At 40.3% G+C, this 20,831-nt stretch overlaps 2 protein-coding genes across 2 annotated transcripts in view; one reads left to right on the forward strand and one right to left on the reverse strand.

The window, feature by feature from the left end:
• Window positions 1-972: 972 nt before the first annotated feature.
• THOC7 (THO complex subunit 7) lies at window positions 973-11,170 on the reverse strand. Its single transcript, XM_084214157.1, has 8 exons — window positions 11,038-11,170; window positions 10,601-10,718; window positions 9,644-9,771; window positions 9,198-9,284; window positions 8,164-8,221; window positions 5,129-5,195; window positions 4,928-4,997; window positions 973-3,698 (listed from the first exon to the last, which is right to left on the reverse strand). Exons 1-8 carry the CDS (start codon window positions 11,054-11,056, stop codon window positions 3,631-3,633), a joined length of 615 nt encoding a protein of 204 aa, XP_084070283.1. The 5' UTR covers window positions 11,057-11,170; the 3' UTR covers window positions 973-3,630.
• The window catches only part of ATXN7 (ataxin 7), an 86,355-nt gene continuing 76,661 nt past the window's right edge, over window positions 11,138-20,831 (forward strand). The window contains exon 1 of the mRNA XM_084214154.1: window positions 11,138-11,269. The gene's annotated coding sequence lies outside the window, so the exon portion shown is untranslated. The remainder of the gene's footprint in view (window positions 11,270-20,831) is intronic.

Here is a 20,831-nt window from a genome sequence, read left to right on the forward strand (position 1 = left end):
TGGCTGGGATGTCCTGGTGTCCCATTCCCAAGTGCCTTTGGCACATCGCTGAACAGCTCACACTGCCATGCCAAGCCATGCCAGCTCCTGCTGGATGCTTTCCTGCTGCCAGCAGGCAGGTGAATCACACAAGGCCAGGATGGGCACAAGCCAAAGCGAAACCGGGCTTTGCCTCCTGGCTGCTGTGGCACTGCCCAGCACACAGAACAGCCTTTCAACAACCTTTGCACAGTGCCCAGCAACACACAGCCCTGTGTTGTGTAGCCCTGGGCTATGAGTGGAGGGAATTCTGCAACAGTGCTAACAACCTTTATTAAAACAGACTTGGGAAATGAAGGCTGAGGTAACCCAAGAATACATTTGACAATTGGGGTAAAGAACAAAAGGTGGAGCACCTCTCTGTTGCTAACTTGCTTTCCCCAGGGGTCTGTTGCATATGGATCTATAAAGGGGTTCATACACTGGATGTGTCCCTAATGCAGCTAGTCTAGAAAGAAAAAGCCACACAGGTACCTGCCTGCATTTCTGAATTTTTTTTCTTAGTTTTTTAAACTCATGTGAAAAGGAAACCCACCTAAGCATTGAGTAAAGGAGGGAAAGCATGGTCCAAGCCAGATGTGACATCTGAAATACAAATATATTTGAGATACTTACAAGTATCTCAAATAACTCATAATTTCTAGCTCATAAATCTTTGGGTTTTTTTTTTTTAATCCCATCATTTGAGAGTGTGTCATGGTGACGTTCTTTCTCCTCCTTCTTCCATCCCTTCATGAAGCTTGCTAAATCTGTCTTAACAAATCCTGCCCAAGCTGCCAATTCTGTCCAATGTTCCACTCTCCCTCTGCTGCTCTCCTTTGGACAGGCCAGAAAAACAAGTCCTGGCACTGAAAAATGTCAGTTTATCACTTCAGCAACTCTCTTTCTGTTTGTATTTTTCATCCACATGACAAGGGCACTGAGATGGACCACTTAGGCATATAATAATTTTTCAGCTTAGATAGAGTCAAGGAAAATCATAAATCCAGGAAACAGCTTTTTAAAATAGCGTGGTTGTTGAGATTCTGAATTTATGTACCTAGGTTTTTATACATGCACATTTAGAGTCAATGCAGGTAAGCAGCATGACAGAGGAGAGCTTTCTAGGCAGGGATGGAACAGTGATCATCATGTGTGCCCTGCAAAAATGACACACAAAAAACTTCTGGAACAGAAGATTAAAGGACATGCAGAATTATACATTTCCAGCATATGCAGGGCAGATTCAAAGCTGGAACCTGAGACTTAGTAATGCAGCAGGTTAAATACTGGCTAGTATATTAATTCCATTTGGTTTTCTTTTTGGTACAAATCTAATGTTCAAGAGGTTAGAGGTATAAATACTGAAAAAATAGGAGCAAATATTTTGGGTGTTCAACTGAGGCTGTGTTTGCAATGAATGGATGTTACTTTTTTCTTTGACTGGCCTGGTGACATCACTTTCTTGCTGCCACATTGCAGTAGGGCAACTTGATTTTCCAGGGCAGTAATTTTTTTTCAAGATTGCATCACTGTACCTCTGCCATGCATTTGTATTGCTTCTCCTGAGTATAACTCTTATTTCTCTGTAAATATTCTTTATCAGAGGGACAGACTTAGATGATGGCATATTCCTGGTCAGGTTCTATACAGAGCAGTGCAAGTTTTGAGATAAGAAACTTAATGATCCAAGTAATTTCCAAAGGATTATGTAAAACAATGAATGGAAAACCTTGAGATTTTCACTGTTACAGAAACTGTTTTTAACTGGTAAATACTGCATCAAAATACAGTCCAGATACCTCATGGAGGCCATTTCAAGCACAAAAAAATTTAATGTGCTTCAAAATTGTCCTTGAGTCCTTGTCACTTATGATCTTCATAATTCATAAATTCATGATAATTATGCCTCCCTGATTTGGCAATAATTTAGTGTTGCTGCTTTACAAAATATTTTAGCATTCTCTGTTGTTATGAGGGGGAAAACCCCTGTACACTAAGTACTTTTTGATGGTGTACTTCTACTAAATGCCTGTTGTTTGCTTAGCCACCACTCAAGCTGCCAAATTCATACTGCATGAGAAGCAGTGCATGTCTGTACAGGCTCCATCAGGCAAACCTGAGCTTCCCTGTGTTCTGAGGTGACCAGCTGTGAACTAGAAGACTTTTGACAGCTTATTAGTTCAGGGCTGCACTGTGCTACTGAAGCTGTGTGACTTCTTATGCACCTGGGAATAACAAACTTTGAATGTGAGCAAAGCAAGCTCAGATATGTCTGTTCAGCCCAATCCACCCAGATCCACTGAGAGTGGGAATTACACAGCATCTAGGTTATAAATATCTGAAATCTCAGTTGTGGAAATCCCTCTCAGCTGTCACCCAGTGAGACAGCAGCTCTGTTCCATGTAACTTTGTTATTGCATAGAAATACCTGAACCAGGTATGCTTATGGCACAGTCTGAGTGAGATCCAAAGTGTTTTCCTTTGCCCAAACCACTGGAAGGCTCCATTTAGTGAGTGTTTTCAGAACATGACCTACTACTGCCCCTTGTTCCTTCCTCCCTGCCTTACAAAAGCATAGAGCATATTGCATTCTCTTCTCTTTTGGAGAAGGTTGGAACTTTTGTTACTTCCCAACGGATTGCTCAGACAGCAGGATGAGCCAGGTGGATGGATAGATTCCACTTTGCCTACAAATAACAAAAGTATCTCTGATTCTTAAACATGATTATTGTTCTACTGCTTCAGTTTTTCATCATGAGAAAAGAAGGGTTCCACCACCTGTTTCAAAAATTATGATGTATTTTGATAATAGTCAATTGACAGATAAAATCCAAAAGCAGATTATAAATGGTATTGGGATTAGATTCCTGGTTCTTCAAGAACAAAGCTTTTAAATTGAAATTTTAAATGTGCCATTTTAAAATGTGATGATTGATGTGGTACAACAAATACAGCAGAACAAGGCCTGGATTTGTTGCAGTTCTTTGCATGACTTTGAGGAAAAAATTAAAGCTAGTACAGTATCATTTTTGGTTTTTTATAACACCTAACAAGCATTAATTCTATAGAAGTAATTTATTTTATATTAAATGATCAAATTCTAATCCAGTCACAGCAAGTTCTAAATGGCAGCTACTTTAAAAAACTAAGAGCCTACTTAGTTCAGATTTAGGTCCCATCTAGAACAGGGTTTGGAAGCTGGGACTCATGAAAAGATGCACTGCCCTCAGTCTGATGTCATGTAAGAAAAGAAGCCCTTATTATAAGGCTCAATACCTACTAAAAATAGGAAAATCTGTGAAAACACCTTTTATTGGCAAAGTTTTACAAACACCTTAGTTCACAAGTACGGTGTAAAAGCTTCAGCATTTGTGAAACAAAGTATATTTGTCACAAATTACAAAGTTTGTGGGTTAACACTGAGTGCCTGCCTGCAAACATCTGCAACTCTTTTCCCCTGAAACATATGAAAAACACATATTTTTGTATAAAAATTCACAGAAGCAGTTGAAAACTATTTCCAGCTCCATCTCTCTTACTGTTGATTTCAACAGAAAGTGAAGATAGTTGGACTTTCTTAAGTAGTAATTGTCAGTCTTCAGGTGACATCTACTGCTTGGCCTCTGCTTCCATCTGAGTTTCTTGTGATTCCTCAGCTTCTGAAAGTTTTTCATCATCTAAAATTCAATATTACTGTTAGTCAAACATGCTTGGCCATATATACAGACTCAATTGCAGAACTTTGTTCCACTTAATTATTTTTTGATTGCCTTAAATGTGTAGTTGAGTAACTCATTCTAAAGAATGCTATGTTCAAACAAACAAAATAATCCTTCAGTTTTTAAGGATGTTTTCTCTAACAGCTGTTACTGGAAATATGGGTAAATTCTATAGTGTCAATTGAAGCAAATGGTACCAAATTGCTTCCAGCCCCTTCCTTCTCTTTGCCTGCTAATGGTTTATTTATTTTATACTGAAGCTGTGCTTTTCACTAAACTGCTACTTCCTTCACAAAATCCTGAAAAGTAATCTATATATTCACATGAAAATGCATTTTCAAGACTAATACTTAAGCAAGTGTTAATAACACATAATAACAGTAACCTTCTGCTAAAGTGCACCTAGGATTAACAGTTCATTCTGCTTAAGAAGATCTAGATGGCCTTAGAGAATGAAAGTCTGCTCTTAGAGCCATCTCTGCATTTAATCAGGTCATGCTCAGAGACTGTACCAATTGTTCTGTCTTTGAAAGACAGGGCAAATATATAGCAAATATTTAAAACAATATTACCCATATTAGAGCACAAAAAGTTAGAGCTGATTTGAAAATATTAAGTATTTGTATGAGAAAAGATGAGTACAACTAATTCCTGAATTGAGCTCTCATGTCTGACAGTTTTAGTCCCTGCTCTATCACAGATTCACAGTCTGAATAGGTTGTCATTTACCTTCCTTGTATTTAAATTTCTTTTTAGTGAAGCCTCAAATGATACCATGGTAGCAGTGACATGTTCAAAACTACTGAAATAGGAATTATAAAATGAAATTTGGAAATAAGCACAAGAATAACTCTCTGTAAGAAATACTTTCTGTTTAAAAAAAAAAAAAAAAAAAAAACAACAAAAAAACCCTCAAATGGCTATTCCCCATCCCCACATTTTAAAGAATTCTGTTGCCTACAAATTAACCTGAAGCTAGTCAGGGAATGGCACAGTGGGTAGCTTGTAGAAGAAAAAAAAACTCAGAGTGGTCTCAGGCTCTGCACTACTCCTGGGAAAAAATTCTGCCAATGCAAGAGGTCACCAGCCTCAATTGCACAGAGCCATCCCCCTGCTGGAAGTTGTGATTCCTTTTGATCTACTAAAACACAACCCAGTTGTACCTATTGCCAAAGAACAGCACTTACTCTCCAGGGTTTGCTGAAGTTCATGGATGGTGCTCAGGAGAACATGGAACTGCTTCCTTCTCAGCTCCAACTGGAATGATAAAATACACATTGTAGGAAACAGAGAGCACACAAAGCCAAACAACCCATAGCAGATTCTATTCTACTCATTAATTGTATTCCTAATAAATTATTATATAACCACCTCTATGAAAAACTTACCTTATCTTCGACATTTTCTTTAATGTGAGAAAGATTTTGCAGTTCTTTTCCCAAAGCTTCTAGCTGCCTAAAAAGAGATTGTCACAGTATTCTTAAAAAATTCTGTAAAATTCTTGCAAAACAGATTTGCTCTAAGTAGAGGAGAAAGAACTATAAAATCCACTGTTTATGTAAACAAAACTAGTGAAATGATTTAGAGGTAAGGTCACTTCATGTAATTTTAAACTATTATGTTCTCAACTTGTAATTTCACGACATTTACAAAAAATTAGGCCTCCAAGCTGGGACACGGTTGTACCCTGGGCATTTGTAACAATTCAGTCCTGACACAACATGTTATTTATTTGACCTACAATACAAGTCAAACAAGCAGATTCATGGAATCTTAGAATATCCTGAGCCAGAACAGACCCACATGGAGCATCAACTCCAATTCCTGGCCCTGCACAGGATACCCCAAGAGTCATGCCCTGTGCCTGAGAGCATTGTCCAAATGCTCCTTGAACTCTGTCAGGATTGGTGCTGTCACCACTTCCCTGGGAGTCTGTTCAGTGCCCAATCACCCTCTGGGGGAAGAACCTTCTGGTCTCACTTGAGCTCACCATGGACCACCACAACCCTTTTTGAGGCCAAGAACAGCAGGTACCATAGTATACCTTTCAAATGAGAATGGAGCACCAACTCTTACAGCCAAACCTCCAGTTTGGTCCTTCTAATGCCTATCATAATTATGTACCATGCAGTGAGAGCAAACTGCTTCGTTAAAGGTGAAGTGGATTGAGGCTGATCATCCCTGATTAATTAGCAGGCAGAGTCATAGAGGGGTCAGCAAGGAAATCAACCTTTTTTTCCTGAAGACATGCACAGGTGCTGCAACTAGTCTGGGTAGGGAACCACAAAAAGCCCTCCAGTCCTAAGTACCTCACTGTGGATGGGAAAAGGTCTATTTTAGTGCTACCTGAGGGTGTTGTCTTTTTTTGAGCCAGCATGCTTGGTACCTCAATGGGAATACCAGAGAGAGTTGTGTGTGACATTACCCCTTTCTTCAGCTTATAGGCTCATACACTGACTCTGGAAGCATTTGGTTTCTAGTTTCTGAAAAACCTTCATTTGGCCAAATCTTGCTGTTTACACTGTGCTATCAGGTGTAAGCAGACTATGAAAGGACAGGCTTTTTTTTTTTTTTTTGTAACATCCAAGCTACATCTGGAATTTTACTCCTTTTACTTACATTCCAGAGAATCTTTGCTTAACCTTCTTACCTTCATATCTCTTTTTCTAAGACTGTGTCATTTCTTGGTTCTCTGAACAGCTCTTCTGATACAGCGTCTAATTACACTGTGGGCACTGTTGTTCAGTACTTCTGCTCCTATCACTTCCTGAATTGGCTCCTGTGCAGTACTTGTTACTAAGCTGTTAACAGCTTCTTTTGTGCTGTATGACTCGCTGTTCCAAGAAACAGACTCTTAAAAGCACAAAGAAAGTATTTTTCTAAACTTTGTCCTATTGTGCCTGATAACCTGCAAAAGCTATAAATGTAACTCTTGCAAGAAACCCTTCTGTTTCTTCTCACAAGAAGTTTTCTCAAGTGTTTTTAGTGATTAAGAGTTCCACGAAAAGTGTGACATTGTTAGTGAGGCTTCCTCTATTCTGAATTAAGGGTGGCCTTTGGTTCATTGTATCATTTTCTGTGTACTTTCCTACAGACTGCATCCTTACCAGCTATAACTCACCACCCTTTCTAGCTTTGCTTAAGAAACTCACGCTTGGATGTGTTAAGCATAGAATAATGCCTCCAAACCTAAACAATCCAGCATCCTCTAAGATAGAAATGTATCATTTATCACAGAATTATAGAATAGTTAGGGTTGGAAAGGACCATAAAGATCAGCTAGTTCCAGTCGTCTGCCATGGGGAGGGGACATCTTTAACTGGACCAGATTGCTCAGAGCCCCATCCAAACTGGCCTTGAACACTTCCAGGGATGGATGGGGCAGTCACAACTTCTCTCATTTAGTTGTTTCTATTCTTAATTTACTTATCTGGAAAACTGCATTTTTTGTAGCTCTTTATTAAAGCCTCACTTGATAAATGTCACATGCTGACTAATGAAGTAAGAAGTAGTCAAGCCTCATGAGAATTGCCTGTAATAATCAAAGTTAGGGTAACAAAATCAAGGCACAGAAAAACAACATACAAGAAAGAAATGTGTGAAAGAATGTCAGTGGCTTATAGCTATAAAAATGCTATTATTAGGGTAATAGTATAACCAAATCACTTCCATTTGCTATGAAAGGCTATGGAATATGAAAAGACAGCCTCCCCTGGCAATTTCACTGAAAATGGGAAGAGGATAAGTGCACAGCTGCACTTATATGGGAAAAGTAATCCCACACCACATCTTTAATCTGTTTAAGAACAACAAACTCATAGATGCAATAAATCCTGGAATGTTTGTATGGGTCAATAAAGTTAACCTCCCCACAACTGCCCCAAAAGCACAGACAGTGATGCAATCCCAGAATGTGACAAGCAGCACTGTGAGTTACACACAGGACGAGTTGGACAACAGGTAGGTCTGCCCTGCATGCCAGGGCAGGTTATGTGTGGCACATCACACAGCCATTTATAACTGGGCATGCAGGAACAACAACCAGAAGGAAAACATAAAAAAAGAACCCTGGGAGCTTTCTCCTGTTGTCCCTCATTCCACCATACCTGCTTGTGAGTTATGCATTTTGAGTGACTACTGAATCTGGCTGGTGCAAGTTAAAGGACTTCCCACCATCTCCCTTTTCTGAGATGTGCATTTACATCTCAGTTCACTTATTCACTTTAACAGTGGAAAAATTTCAACTACAGAACAATTAGCAATGCTTCTGACCCATATAGATGGGACATTGAGAGCTCATAAGGACACAGAAACATAAGTTTTTATTGTGTCAAAGAAAAGTCAAACTGAAATCAAGGAAATGTCAAGTCTGGTGACTTCTAGTTTACTGCTCTATTATAGTTTAATGTAGTTTTATACTTACTTCAGTGTTTCATGTCTGTCTGGGTGATGCTGTATGACTTTGGCCAATGCATCATATTCTGAAAGACATTTAAATAGTTAGCCTAAATACTTCTGAAAATATGGATTTGAGAACACAAACTCATGTATCACAGAATGGCAGGTTTTTTCCTTGAAAAACTGTTTTAATGTTTTTCAAAACACCTTAAGATAGCTCTGCATTGCTGCACACTTCGTCTTTTGTGTCTGATTCATAAATGTTGGGTTTAGATACAATCAAATGTGTATGTACAGAAAATGGTGCTGATGTTACACATGAACATTAAGGATTTTTTTAAAAAAGTATAAAATGATGCAGAGACTTTTTTTCATTTTTAGGATTTTCTAAAACACTATTACACATTAAGAACAATATTATGGTTATACAGGCAACTAACACAGCCATTTCCTGATAGTAAGGCCATACATATGACAGTTACCTCATTGACCTGGAAAAATTTGTGCTGCAGACTGGACAGAACATTAAAAAGCAAACACTTCAGACCTATGTTTGTGAAGATGTAAGAACTCCACATTCCTACTGGTTAAGGTTATTTTAATTTCCAGTTGAGTTCAAAATTATCCACAGCATTGATCAAACGGTTGTGTTTAAAAGCTTTTATGTTATATTTCTGAAATGTTTAGCATTTCCTTTATCATGAAAAAACAATTTGTTGCTTCTAATCAACTGCTCATATTTTAAGAGTGTTGTAGGTTTCAGTGATTTATGAGTATATTATTTTAAAAGTAGGGAAAAAATACACCTCTGAAAACAGGTGTTCAGAAAGGACACTGTTTTAGGTTTTCCTGATGCTTCATGTTATTGAGCTCTGGTTCAATCTTGCCTGTGTCATCTGCCCAAAACATTCAGTAGTCAGTTGAACTCACCAGGCTGAATATAGTAATCGTGATACCTTAAATGTTCAAAAATGTAGAATCTATTGTCCAACACAATGTATTCTAAAGGATAACAAACCAGTGAAGCCCACGACTATAAATACAGCTATGGCACCTTACCCTGGCGATTTTTTCGAATCCTTTTTGCTTGCAGGATTTGTTTTTTGCATTCAGAGATCTTCTCATGGGCTGCAGCTATGCTATTTTCTTTAGGAAAAAAAAAACCAAAAAACAAACCAAACCAAGAAAGTTATAGAGATATATTGAATTTAAACAATACATGTAAATAAGCTATTCTGCTAAACTATAAAAGAGCTGTTTGTGACATGGTAGCTTGTTAGATCCATCAGCTTAAAAACTATATACACATCAAGAGGTTAAAAAAGCTCTTGTTTGTATGTATTCTATGTAATTACAAGATACTTATAGCACATATATAATGTTATCTAGTAAGAAAAAAAACCATTCAAACCACTCATCAGATGTATATATTATGTTCACCAGGCTTAAGCTTGTTCATAAGAGAAACTGTCAAACAGAAATCAGTAACATTTTCTCGTGTTTACCTATATCCTTATAGATTTTTTCATAATTTTCCATCTCTCTCAGGTTCATGTCATACACCAGAAGAGTCTTTCCCATTGAAAACTCACACTGTGATAAAGTACTCAGCATTCGTTGGTACTGGCTGTATCTGAAAACACACAAGACATTTACTCTCAAGCAGCATAAAAATAGTTCCTATCTTCACAGAGCAAGAAAACAAAACTTCATGTAGCATAAGGGATAGCTAAATTACAACCATTCAATAAAGTAAACACTTCAAAGATTCAGTGTATAATTTTTTGGAAGTGCAGTTAGAAACACTGTACACATCAATTCCAGCATCATGTCCTTATCAGCATAAAGTTAAAGCAGTGAGCAGTTTGACCCAGAGCTTATAAATTTTCCAGCTCTGGTTGGTTCTGTGACCACCAAATTAGTATTTTAATACTGCAGTGCATCTCTGTCTACACACTGGTAATATTGTGATCTCTGGGAATTTATATCCATTACTAACAGAGACCCCACAGAAGGCTGTCACTCGTACCTTACTAATTTAGACTTAAAAAAACAAAATAAAAAAAAGAGAGAACGGCAGCAGCAGAAATACCAGCAGTATTTGCCTTCCCTAACAGAACAAACGCAGAACTGCCAACTAAAATATCCAAGTTATGATCCCGTTACAAGAGCGGGACTCCCGGCTGGATCACGCAGCAGGCACAGCAATCCTGAGGGCATTCGAGCGGTGCTGGCAGATTTCACGACACAGCCCGCAGCCTTCAGTGATTTCTGACCCGTCTGTAGCCCTCCTCTCCCAGCACAGTCCTCGGCGTTTGTCCTGGAAACACCACAGAGCCAAAGGAAAGCAGCTGTGCACATTTTAACGCGAATCTCTTCCAAATGGATCGAGCCCCGCTTTCCACCGAGACGCAAGCTAAGCAGTTCCAAGACTTAAAAAACCAAAGCAAAACAACAGATACCCTTCCTCCTGAGATCCGGAATTACACCACTTAATGAAACTCTTCACCAACAAATTGATCCGCCTGTCGTCGCCAGCTCCATCGCCATCGATCAGCAGCCGCTTGCGGATAACTTCATCTGGGGAAAAACTCCCGTTAAGCCCTCACGCCATGGCAGCCGCCTCCCGGCGCCGCGCGCGGGGCTCTCCGGGCCCTGCAGGGAACGATTCCCGGAGCCAGAGCGGGCGGATCCGCTGAGCCGCGGGGCCGCACGGAGGGCCGCGGGCCGGGGCCGCGATGGAGGCCCGTCTGCGGGGTGAGCGGCCCCGGGGGCCGCGGCAGCCTCTCCCCGGAGGGCGGGCGGGGGGCGCGGCGCTGCGGGAAGCCCCGGCGGGGGTCGCGGCGCGGGGCGGGAGGAAGGAGAGGAGGATGGAGAAAGGGAGGGAGGGAGGTCTCACCGTCGGTCACGGCCCCCATGGCGGCGAGTGCCGGAGCCGGCGGGGCGGCGGCAGCAGCGAGTGAGGTCAGCTTCCCACAATGCAGCCGGCGAGAGCGGCGGCCATGGAGGGGGAGGCGGCGGCTGCTGGGGCCTGAGCCAGCGGGCGGCGGACGCGCGGCCCGGGGAGGGCGGGCGGGCGAGCCCCGCGCCCCGCGTGGAACCGGCCCCCTGGCGAGGGGCGGCCCCGCCAGGTGAGCGCCCGACGGGGGAGGGAAGCGGCGGTCCCGCAGCCAGGCTCCACCTCCCCGCCCCCGCCACCCGCACCGGCCCCGCCGCCCCTCGCCCGGCCGCCCCGCCATGCCCCCGGCACATGGTCCCGCGCCATCGAGGCCGCCGGGGTCGGGGGCGCCTCGCCTGCCCTCCCGCCACGGCCCTGGCTCGGGGTGTCCTCCCCGGGGTGCCGTCACCATCGCCCTCGGTGGTCCCGAGCTCCCCGCACAGGGTCCCGCACGGCCGCGGCGGTGCCGTCCCACCGGCGGCGATGGTGCTGATGGCGCAAGGGAGCGGGCGGACGGTCCCGCCGGGCTGGCGATGACCCAGCGGGCGGGCGGATGGTCCCGTCACGGTGCCCGGTGTCATTGACATGGCACTGTGAGGGTGGTGGGTCCCCTGTGGTGGCTGTCCAGCCCCTGTGGGTGATGGAGCGGGAGCGCTGGCTCCTCGGTGCCTTTCCCTGGTGAGGGTGTGGAGGACGTGCCTATGGCGCAGGTGTCAGGGAGCTGGGCTGGCCTCCCCTGGCTGCCCTGGGGCTCATCCCCACTCGATGCTGGGAGGATAAGCAGCAGGGCCTGGGGTGTGCCAAAAATTATTCTGATGTTTCCTGGTGAGTCTGACTACGACCAGTACATAGGAACAATAGTTATTTCTTCCTGTCCTGGCAAACTAAGCTGGTGCTGGAAAAAGTGGCCAGAGGCATCTGGAGAAAAGAGATATTAAGGTGTTCCCATGTGTTGAGTTTTAGGCTTTTGGTCCATAAGCTTGGATGCTTGGGCAGCGCTGGTAATGTTACTGTAGTGAATATAACAGTAGCTGAGGCGTTGCCAGAGCCTGACACCTTTCTATTCCCTCTTCGTTTTGGTTTGGACAGTTAAGTGGCTTATTGCCTTGTTCTGCTTAGCACTATTCGTTGACAGTTTTAGGGTGGTGAGGAAAATCAGGGTGAGAAAAGAAAGAAGTTAATATGTGCTGTAATCTGTTAGTTCCTGGTTTTAGAGCTGTGAGGATTAAAAGGCGGCCTTTTTTTTTTGTTCTGGATAGAGGCATTTAACAGCTCTTTACGGATTTGTAGATTGTTTCAAGTCATTACTTTGTCTTCAATAGGCAACTGATCAGGCCCTTTGGAAGGTGCTGGTAGGGAAGCATTACTGGGAGTGGTCATTAAAACTCCACCAGAACTTTTAGGAATAAAGCGTTTCCAACATGGGAAACTTGCACAAGTGGGCTTCTGTTCTTGAAGTTTTTATGTACTCTTAGGTGATTGGTGGGTAATATAATTTTATATGAAAATCTAACGATCTATCCAGTTACCCAGGTTTGGGCCAAAGAATGGGCCATGCATTCATGAACTATGTAAGTTGTACTAAAGGTGCTCACTTCTGTGAGCTCTGATATGTTGCCATTTAATTGGTTTGACTAAAAACTTTGTTTTTCTTAAGGCTTTGGTCACTATGGTACAGCCTAGTATTCTGCCAAAGGGTGAGGAGAAGACCTAGCTGAATTTCTCTATGCAAATTTTGTACAGTTACTGCCTTTCTCTCTTTAACCACTTATTTCCTTTTGGAAGTCTTAAGCATTTTGAAACATCCCATTTAGTCAAGACTTAATATTTTTCTTATACCTCTCTGAGCTCTTTTCATTTTCTGAGCCCTTTTGGTTTTTATCACAGAGAGAAGTCGGTCAGAACTGAAGACTATTGTAGGTGAAAATCCACAATTATTTATTAGTCATCTCAGAACGTCTGTGTAATTTTCTGTCATTTAATCCAATACAATCTTTTCTCACTTTTTGTTCATCATTCCACTCTTGGTCAGATAGTCTTATTAAGGTCTCCAGAATGACAAATAGATAGTCCTTGATAATTAATTTAGAATACAGCAGTACATATGACTAGTTTATTATATTTAATGACTTTTGTTCCATTCTTCATATGTGTTACTAATTACGAGCTTCTATGAAATTTATTGTTCTGGGTCTTAAGCTCATAAGAACAACTTTGAGAACAAAGCCATTGTTTTTCTTTTTAAGACAGGGCTTTCAGGCATCATCAATGTTCATTAACTTTTCTCCTTTAGAATGCAAGTAGAACTTGGTGAATACATGATTAAGAGTCTCACTAAGGCTAGGTGTTGATGCAACAGCCTGTTCTCTCTCCTGCTCTACTTTGACATATTAAATACCCATGGGATGTTTTTGCTTGGGAAGCCAGTTCCAGCTTGCTGGGTTTCTGTATGCATTTGAGAATTCACTGTGTCTTCAGAGTTTTTGTTTTGCTTTGCTCCATTTCCAAGTAGAATTCCTCGTCTTGTAAGTGGGAAACAACCCTCGTTTCTCATGTGTGGAGGGTGTTGCACTGGGCTGTATACCCAAAGCCATGGCTTTGCCATTAATTCCCTGTGATGGATGGTGTGGATCTCTGGAACAGGATTGACTTACTCTTATTTATTTTTCCTTCACCACTTTGGGTACTCTGTGCAGATTCTATCAGCTTCAGCCTTTTATATAATCTTTCAACTGACCAGCAGGAACACTGAGTAGCTCTGGACCTTTCTTAAAGCATCAGTTGTGGAGATTCATGCAATAGGAAAAGTTCTTGCACAGGGGATAGCGTCTGACTCTGTGCCAGCTCTTTTGGAATAGGTACCTGTGTGTGCTTTCAACCAAGCTAAAATGTCACACAGTTTTCCCTCTTTCCTTGAATTCTTTTATGTGTGCCATATGGTAAGACCCTGGAGCAGCTTATACATAATAATTTGTTTCACATCTGTCCTTGTCAAAAGTGTTAAATAATCCTCTGTAATGTTTCCAGGTGACTCTGGATGCAAGAAGTATAACCCAGGTAAGTTTAGTACTGCAAGATGTTACACGTGTGTGGAACTGGCTTTGATTTTTCATATGTACGCTTTTTTTTGTTCCTGAAAATATGGCTTTTAAGTGCACTGATTTTTTTTTTTATTAAGGAAATCTGTTAATGCTGAAGCTTTCTTTCCTGAGAAACAATCTATGAGAGCAAAAGTTTAAAGAGACTGTATACCTCCTACCTTTTTCTTTAACTGTGTGTGTATATGATTTTTTCCCAACCACACAAAAAGTTAAAGGGGAAGTAGCTTTTTATAGTATTGCAGGCTATAATGAGCTATGATTTTTAAGAGCTAAGAAAACAGCTTTTAGCTATTGACAAGGTGGATTTAAAATATTTTTCTTCAGCCTCCCTAATAATTTATGAGGTGGTTTTAGATTCCAGGTTTTCTTCATGTTGACTAACTTCTAAATCAGACTTTTGTGTAGCACTAAATCTTACAGAGATCTAAGTATAGTAGGTCAGAAACTGCAGGGTATTTTTATCCAGTCCAACCTATATTCCTGTCAGAAAGCCATACCAAATTTATTTTGCGAGACCTATTTTCTGTAAGTCTATGTTTAGCATTACTTTTTACCACCATCCTTTATCTTTCTGTTGATTATAAACCAGAATTCTGTCCAAGACTGATGCCAAACGAACCTATCAGACTGTTTTTCTCATTTTAAATTATGTTAGAGTTTTATTTTCTTTGCAGTCTTCTGCAGCCTCAGCATTTACTGAAAATTAGCATCAGCGTTCCAAGAGCCTGTAATCTTGTTCTGTAAAAATTCTACGACACTGGCTGTCTAATTCTGCAGATATTAAAATCAACACTCTTGGCAGATAAACCTGAAATCTTTCAACCCAGTGATTGAGGTATAAAAAGTGAGTGGTTCTTAGCCTCGTAGAAAGCTTTCCTGACATGGACCCTTGTGTTTCTGCAGAGCCAGCCCGTTTTCACGGAATTACAGCAGAATGGGAGAAGGGAGGGTGAAAATACTTGTTGTGACTGTAGTGATAGTACCAGTAATTTTGAAATCCAACATTTTATTATCTGAACAGTAATCAATTTTGCTGTGTTACCAAGATTGATTAAATGTACTGTTAATCCCATACTTTAAAAACTAGGCTCCTATCAGACCACAAGTTGTGGTCTACAGTATGGGTTTTATTTGTTATTTTTTATTTTGTAACTGAAAGAAGCATGTGAAATTCCAGAAGTTTTGATGGAAGCACCTTAAAAACTATTAGTCCTAGAAATATTTTGTTCATTAGAAAGACATTTTATCACTACTATTTTTCTCCCAAAGGGAGAAAAGCTTATTTTAGTAATAAAAAAAAATATTGCTGCATGGTCCTTTGATATATTTTTTCCTAAGTAAGGGCTGCGTGTCTTAGTTAATCTCAATTACACTGGTGGCATTCTGATACTGTCCTCTTTTAGCTACCTTCACAGGAATTATGTAACAGCTTTCCAAATTTCATATCCAGATCCTACTGAATATTTATGAAGCTTGAGGATCAATTATTGTACATTTTAGGATGATCTGTGACTAATTTATTAAAGCTTGTCAAACTCAGCTTGAAATTTCATGATACTGGAAGTGTAGGTATTGAGTGTAGGAGCCAGAGCTTTCAGGTCAGGAATGCAAAGGAAAGTGTGCCCTGTGTGCCAAAAGGGGCTCTGTTTGAGGAGTGGGATTACCAGGAGTGGCACCCTGGGTCATGATACCCATTCCCAGGGACTTGATAGATACCCACTTAGCAAGAAAGTCAAGGTGTTTTAACAGGTGTCTTGAGAATCTCTGTGTCATGATGCCACTGCAGGACAGATTAGCTGGTTAGAATTTTCTTGTAATTTAAAAATCATTACCGCTGTAGACTGCCTGTGCAACGGCTCAGATCCCACATGATGTCTGCATTCTGTGATTTAAAGTGACTCAGGTAGTTTTGGGGCTGCATTTCATGCTGTTCTGTGATTCTGTTTCATGTGTTTTGTAAAAAACACAGACTTTATTATTTTGGAGTTTTTTTCAGAGGATTAGTCAATTATCTAGCATTCTTTTAATTTATTGGTAGGATGTTTTCACTTTATTTTATTTTACTAAGGAAAGAAAGCATATTTTTGTTTTTTCCTTCCTCAGTCCTTCAGTTCATGGCTGTGGTAGTGATCTCTCCTGTGCCAGGGTTTTCAGAGGAAGAGCTGGATGGATGTTTAATGAGGTTTTACCACTGACTTAGAAGAATTTGTCTTTGCTGGCATTGGGCCAAATGGTAAATATTTTTATTTAACTGTGGTTTGAAACATTGGATGAACAATAAGAGAGCTGTGAATATCATATTTACTTGTATCAGGTTTAAATAAATAACTGTTAGTGCTACCAAGGAAACTTTGCACAACGCTTGCAAGGGAAACCAGGCATTTCCTCCTTTGGAAAGAGCTCCTGCCCGACTTCAGAGCGGTGTTTTCTGAGTCACGTGGCACATGCTTTGACTCAGCTAAGAAAGCTGAATCAGAGCTATTGCACAGCTTCTGAGTCAGCTTTTTGAAGTTTAAAAAAATTGGTCAGTTAAGTTTGTTTTCTTTATTTTTTTGTAAAAGAAGACATAGAAATTTTACAAGGTTTTGAGCTTGGCTACATCATGGGGAGATGTTGAAAGAAAGGCTTCTGTCTCAGGAGATGGAGAAAGAGTATCAGGTCTATTGATAAACATCTGCTTCTCGTTTTAAATTTGGTTTATATTTTGCTTTGGATTATTTAATGGTTTATTTTCTTGTAATAGAGAAACTCTGCCAGCAGGTAATGTTCAAGTGCAACTAAAATTTGCTGTTCCCATTGAACATGATACACTGACACTCGTTCTCACTCCCAGTTTCTGAGCAGAGAAATAGAAATAATTGGAGGCATGATTACGTGCTTGGATGATGCCTGCTGAGGTTTTCATTTGTAAAATGTTGAATGAAATATGGGTGGCACTGGTTGGGCACTGGAACAGGCTTCCCAGGGAATGGTCATGGCCCCATACCTGGCAGAGCTCAATGAGTGTTTGGACAATGCTCTCAGGCACAGGGGGGATTGTTGGGGTGTCCTAAGGAGGGCCAGGAGCTGGGGTTCAATGATCCTTATGGGTTTCTTCCAACTCATTATATTCAGTGGTTCTATGATTCCATGATCCTGTGAAAACACTGAACTTTGTTTCTGACCACTGCTAGGCTACCAATAAGGACCGGAAACAGTGTTAAAACCTAAATTTGTGGCCTTAAGAAAATGGCATATTCCGTTCACTTTCTTTTTCTGGTGTGCCAAATGCAGCTTCTAAACTTGCATCAAATGCTGTCTAAACAGATGGTTTATACAAATATTTCAAGAGAAATGTGATGAGATGATAACTGGGCATTTTCAGCAGAGACTGTCAGACCCAGAAGGGGCAAATCCAGGTTGTGGCTCAAGCTGGTCAAAAAGGGAAGGCTGGTCTGCCTGAGGCCGGTTGGGTCATGTTTCCATGATGGTGGGGAGCCAAATTCTTTAGTGTTTGTTGGTGTTTTGCTTAAATTATACCAGCCAGAAAGGCTTGAAGGAGATGATGAATCTGCATATTTTCTATGCAGTAGCTGAAGTACAAATGTGCTTAAATCCTGCCTCTTGCCAGGGCTAAGCACCTTTCTCCAGGGAGCATTTTGGATTCACGCTCTCTTGAAATTAGGATCATAAGCCCTTTCTTTCAAAAAGGGAGCAAAGGTCAATCTTTGCTTTCAAAACCCAGGAGGTGGTGGTGGTTCTGGTTCCCTTTTCATCATTAGCAGAGCTGTTATCTGCTGGACTGTTCACCACATGTGTGGGAGACTTCAACCCAGCTATCCTCCTTCCTGAGGGGATTAATGCCCATAATTCTTTCCATCAGAGTGAATTTTGTAATCACCAGACTGTTGACTAGTACGAGGTGGTGTTGCTGTCAGAATGATAGACTGAGCACAGCAGTGAAACCCAACACAAAAGATATTCAGTGACTGAGGACTAAGAGGACTAAAGTGTTTTAGGGAGTCATTCATAAGAGCAAACCAGTAATTTCAGAAGTGCAAGAAAAGAACAATCAAGATAATTTTTGCATTGCAGGTCAGATTCTATTCAAAGGTGTACAAGTGCCTCCCTGGTGATTTCTGTACTTTATTTCCATCAGGGATAGAATTTGAGCTTGAAAAGTATAAGGAACAGGGAAAAAAACCCAACAAGTTCTGGAATAAAATAATCTGCTTTATAAAATGTTTTGGTGAGTTACAAAAGGTAAATAGACAAGCTAATGTCAAACATCAGGAAATAGAGGAATTGGACACAAAATACATTATCTATAAAGTATGTGTGTATACATACATGTATATTTTCAGTTGAGATATGGAAGTGGCTATATGTGTACCCACAACATTAAGCCCAAAGTGTTATTTCTCTTAGTAGTAGTAATGAAGCTGAGTAACAATGTATCTATTCCTGCAATGTTTTATTTCAAGCAGGTTACAAGGTAACTTTTTCTTATTATACTTGTTCAATAATTATTCAGATTCACTTGTTGCATGTTTTTTATTTGCAAAACATTAGTGCAGAATGCTTCAAAACCACGAATTCTTTTTGATCCTCTGCTTTTAGCTTTTATTTTAATAAAAAATTAAATTTTGATTATTCATAGAGAGAATTGAACTAATAAAACAGGTGAAGCAGATAAATTGGATTTTATAACTTAGATTAATAAAGATTGGCTTGTAGGAGATCAGAGTAAAACAAAGCCATGCTATTAATAAGCATGCACCTGTGATTTTGTGGCTCACGGTAAATATTTTCACTTCAGTTTCATTCCAGTGTCACTTTGGTAGTTATGAGTTGGTGGTTTGGTTTTTTTTTTTCATTTTTGAGAACTGCTTGTGGTTTTTACTCTGTGTGTGTGTATATATATAAAGTTAGGATAGTGTTGAACAATAATATATCCTGAAATAAAATTTGGCACAGATATATTAAAATGAAACATATGAGGTTTTTTTTTAAATGTCATTAGTTTGAAATTTAATTTTAGAAGTACCCAAATTGCACTTGAGCTGCAGCCACTTTGTCTGGGTTGGAATAGGAGAATATTTATTGTCAGATTTTCTGGTGGAGCTTTTCTATCCTGTTGTTAGGTGAAGGGCTTGCACAAGGAGTGACTGACTGTGACTGTAGTTCATGTCATCAAACAAATGCTCAAGAGCTGTTGTTTTCAAAAGTTTAAAGAAGTCTCACCTAGTTTTGCAAACCCTTGAAGGAATTTTCAACCTTACTCATCATCTCAAATGTTAGCGTAGACTTATGATTATAACACAGGTAACAAATTTCCCAATGACTGGGTTGTTCTTATCAAATCTTAATTTGTAATTGCCTCCCAGTCTTTCTAGGACTAGCCTGCTAAATTTGGCACAGAGTTTCAACTCTAAGACAGCCATTTTGCAATCTACATTTTCTTCTTCTCTTTCTGCTAATAGCAGTTAGTGAAATTGCTGCTCTGCATCTTCTTTTGAGGTGGATGCTATGAGAATGTGTTGCTTCTTTACAAAGGCCTCTAAAAGTTAAATTGTCTTTGAATAAGCAGTTGTTCTCTGCTGGCTTCTGTGCAGGTGGTGTCTTTTAAGCAGCTGCAATAACTGTCATGGCTTGGGGAAAATAAGTAACAGGCAGCCCTAGCACAGGGCACCTTCTGGGAGGTATGGGTAGGATACAGCACCGTGTGTTGTGGTTAAGAAATGTACAGCAATTCACAACAAAATGTAATTTATTTTTTACAAAGAAATAGGAAAATATTGCCTTAACTATGTGTGAGTGCAGTTAAAGGAATGGTTTGTGCTAATCCAGTTGTCAGCAGGGCCCAGACGTGGCTATGCTCCATTATCCTTTGGTTGAGAAAGGAGTAATTGGAAATTCCATGATCTCTGGAGTCAAAGATCTTCCCAGGCAAGTGTCATTGAGAGCAATGTTGATATGAGATACAGTTGTCTGTTGTCATCAGAGAATTTAAAGCTTAAGGGTGATATTTGCCTTAGAGAAAGAAATACTTCAAAAAGAGAAAACATAACTATTGAGACTTTACACACATAAATATAGTACTGGAGGATATATAAAAGAAAAACCTCACTTTCATGTGGTTGTATTTTGTGAAGATTTACTTTGAAGCTTTCTGATCAATTTATGACTTTTTCTTGCCATTTGATGAGTATGTACTTTTCTGTGTTTCTGGTTTTTCACAGCTGTTCTTTGAGCACCATCTCTGATACCAATGGGGAACTGCATAGTTTTGTTGCAGGGTGATTGGGCCAACCTCTTTTTTATATTTGTGCTCACACCGAAATTGTGACATTTTATTAACTCATGAACAGCACTTGAATTTTAAAAGTGATAGGAATATCATCTATACTTTTATTTGTTTTGCTTATATGTGAAATTATTGTATAGAGGTGCATGCTGTGTTCTAGCTGAGTTTTTTAAACTTAGACAAAAAACCCAAAGTAAATCTATATAATATTAAGGATCCTGAGTTTGTGAAAATAAGTCTGCTTGATCTGCTTTAGTTTTGAAATAAAGTATTTATTAACTGCACACATGGAGGACATCAGGTCTGTATTGAATGAAATTGGGCAAGAGGAGGTGTGGAGATGCCAGTAAAGTTGCTTGAAGATTTAA

The sequence above is a fragment of the Fringilla coelebs genome, assembly GCF_963513975.1.
Source record: "Fringilla coelebs genome assembly, chromosome: 13".
Taxonomy (NCBI): Eukaryota; Metazoa; Chordata; class Aves; order Passeriformes; family Fringillidae; genus Fringilla; species Fringilla coelebs.

Excerpts from the sequence above, each read along its gene's own strand:
- THOC7 (XM_084214157.1), bottom strand. Across the intron at positions 9,285-9,643 it reads AAAAATCTATAAGGATATAG|AAAATAGCATAGCTGCAGCC; the intron begins GTAAACACGAGA and ends TTTTTCCTAAAG. Across the intron at positions 3,699-4,927 it reads ACTTCAGCAAACCCTGGAGA|ATGATGAAAAACTTTCAGAA; the intron begins GTAAGTGCTGTT and ends ATTGAATTTTAG.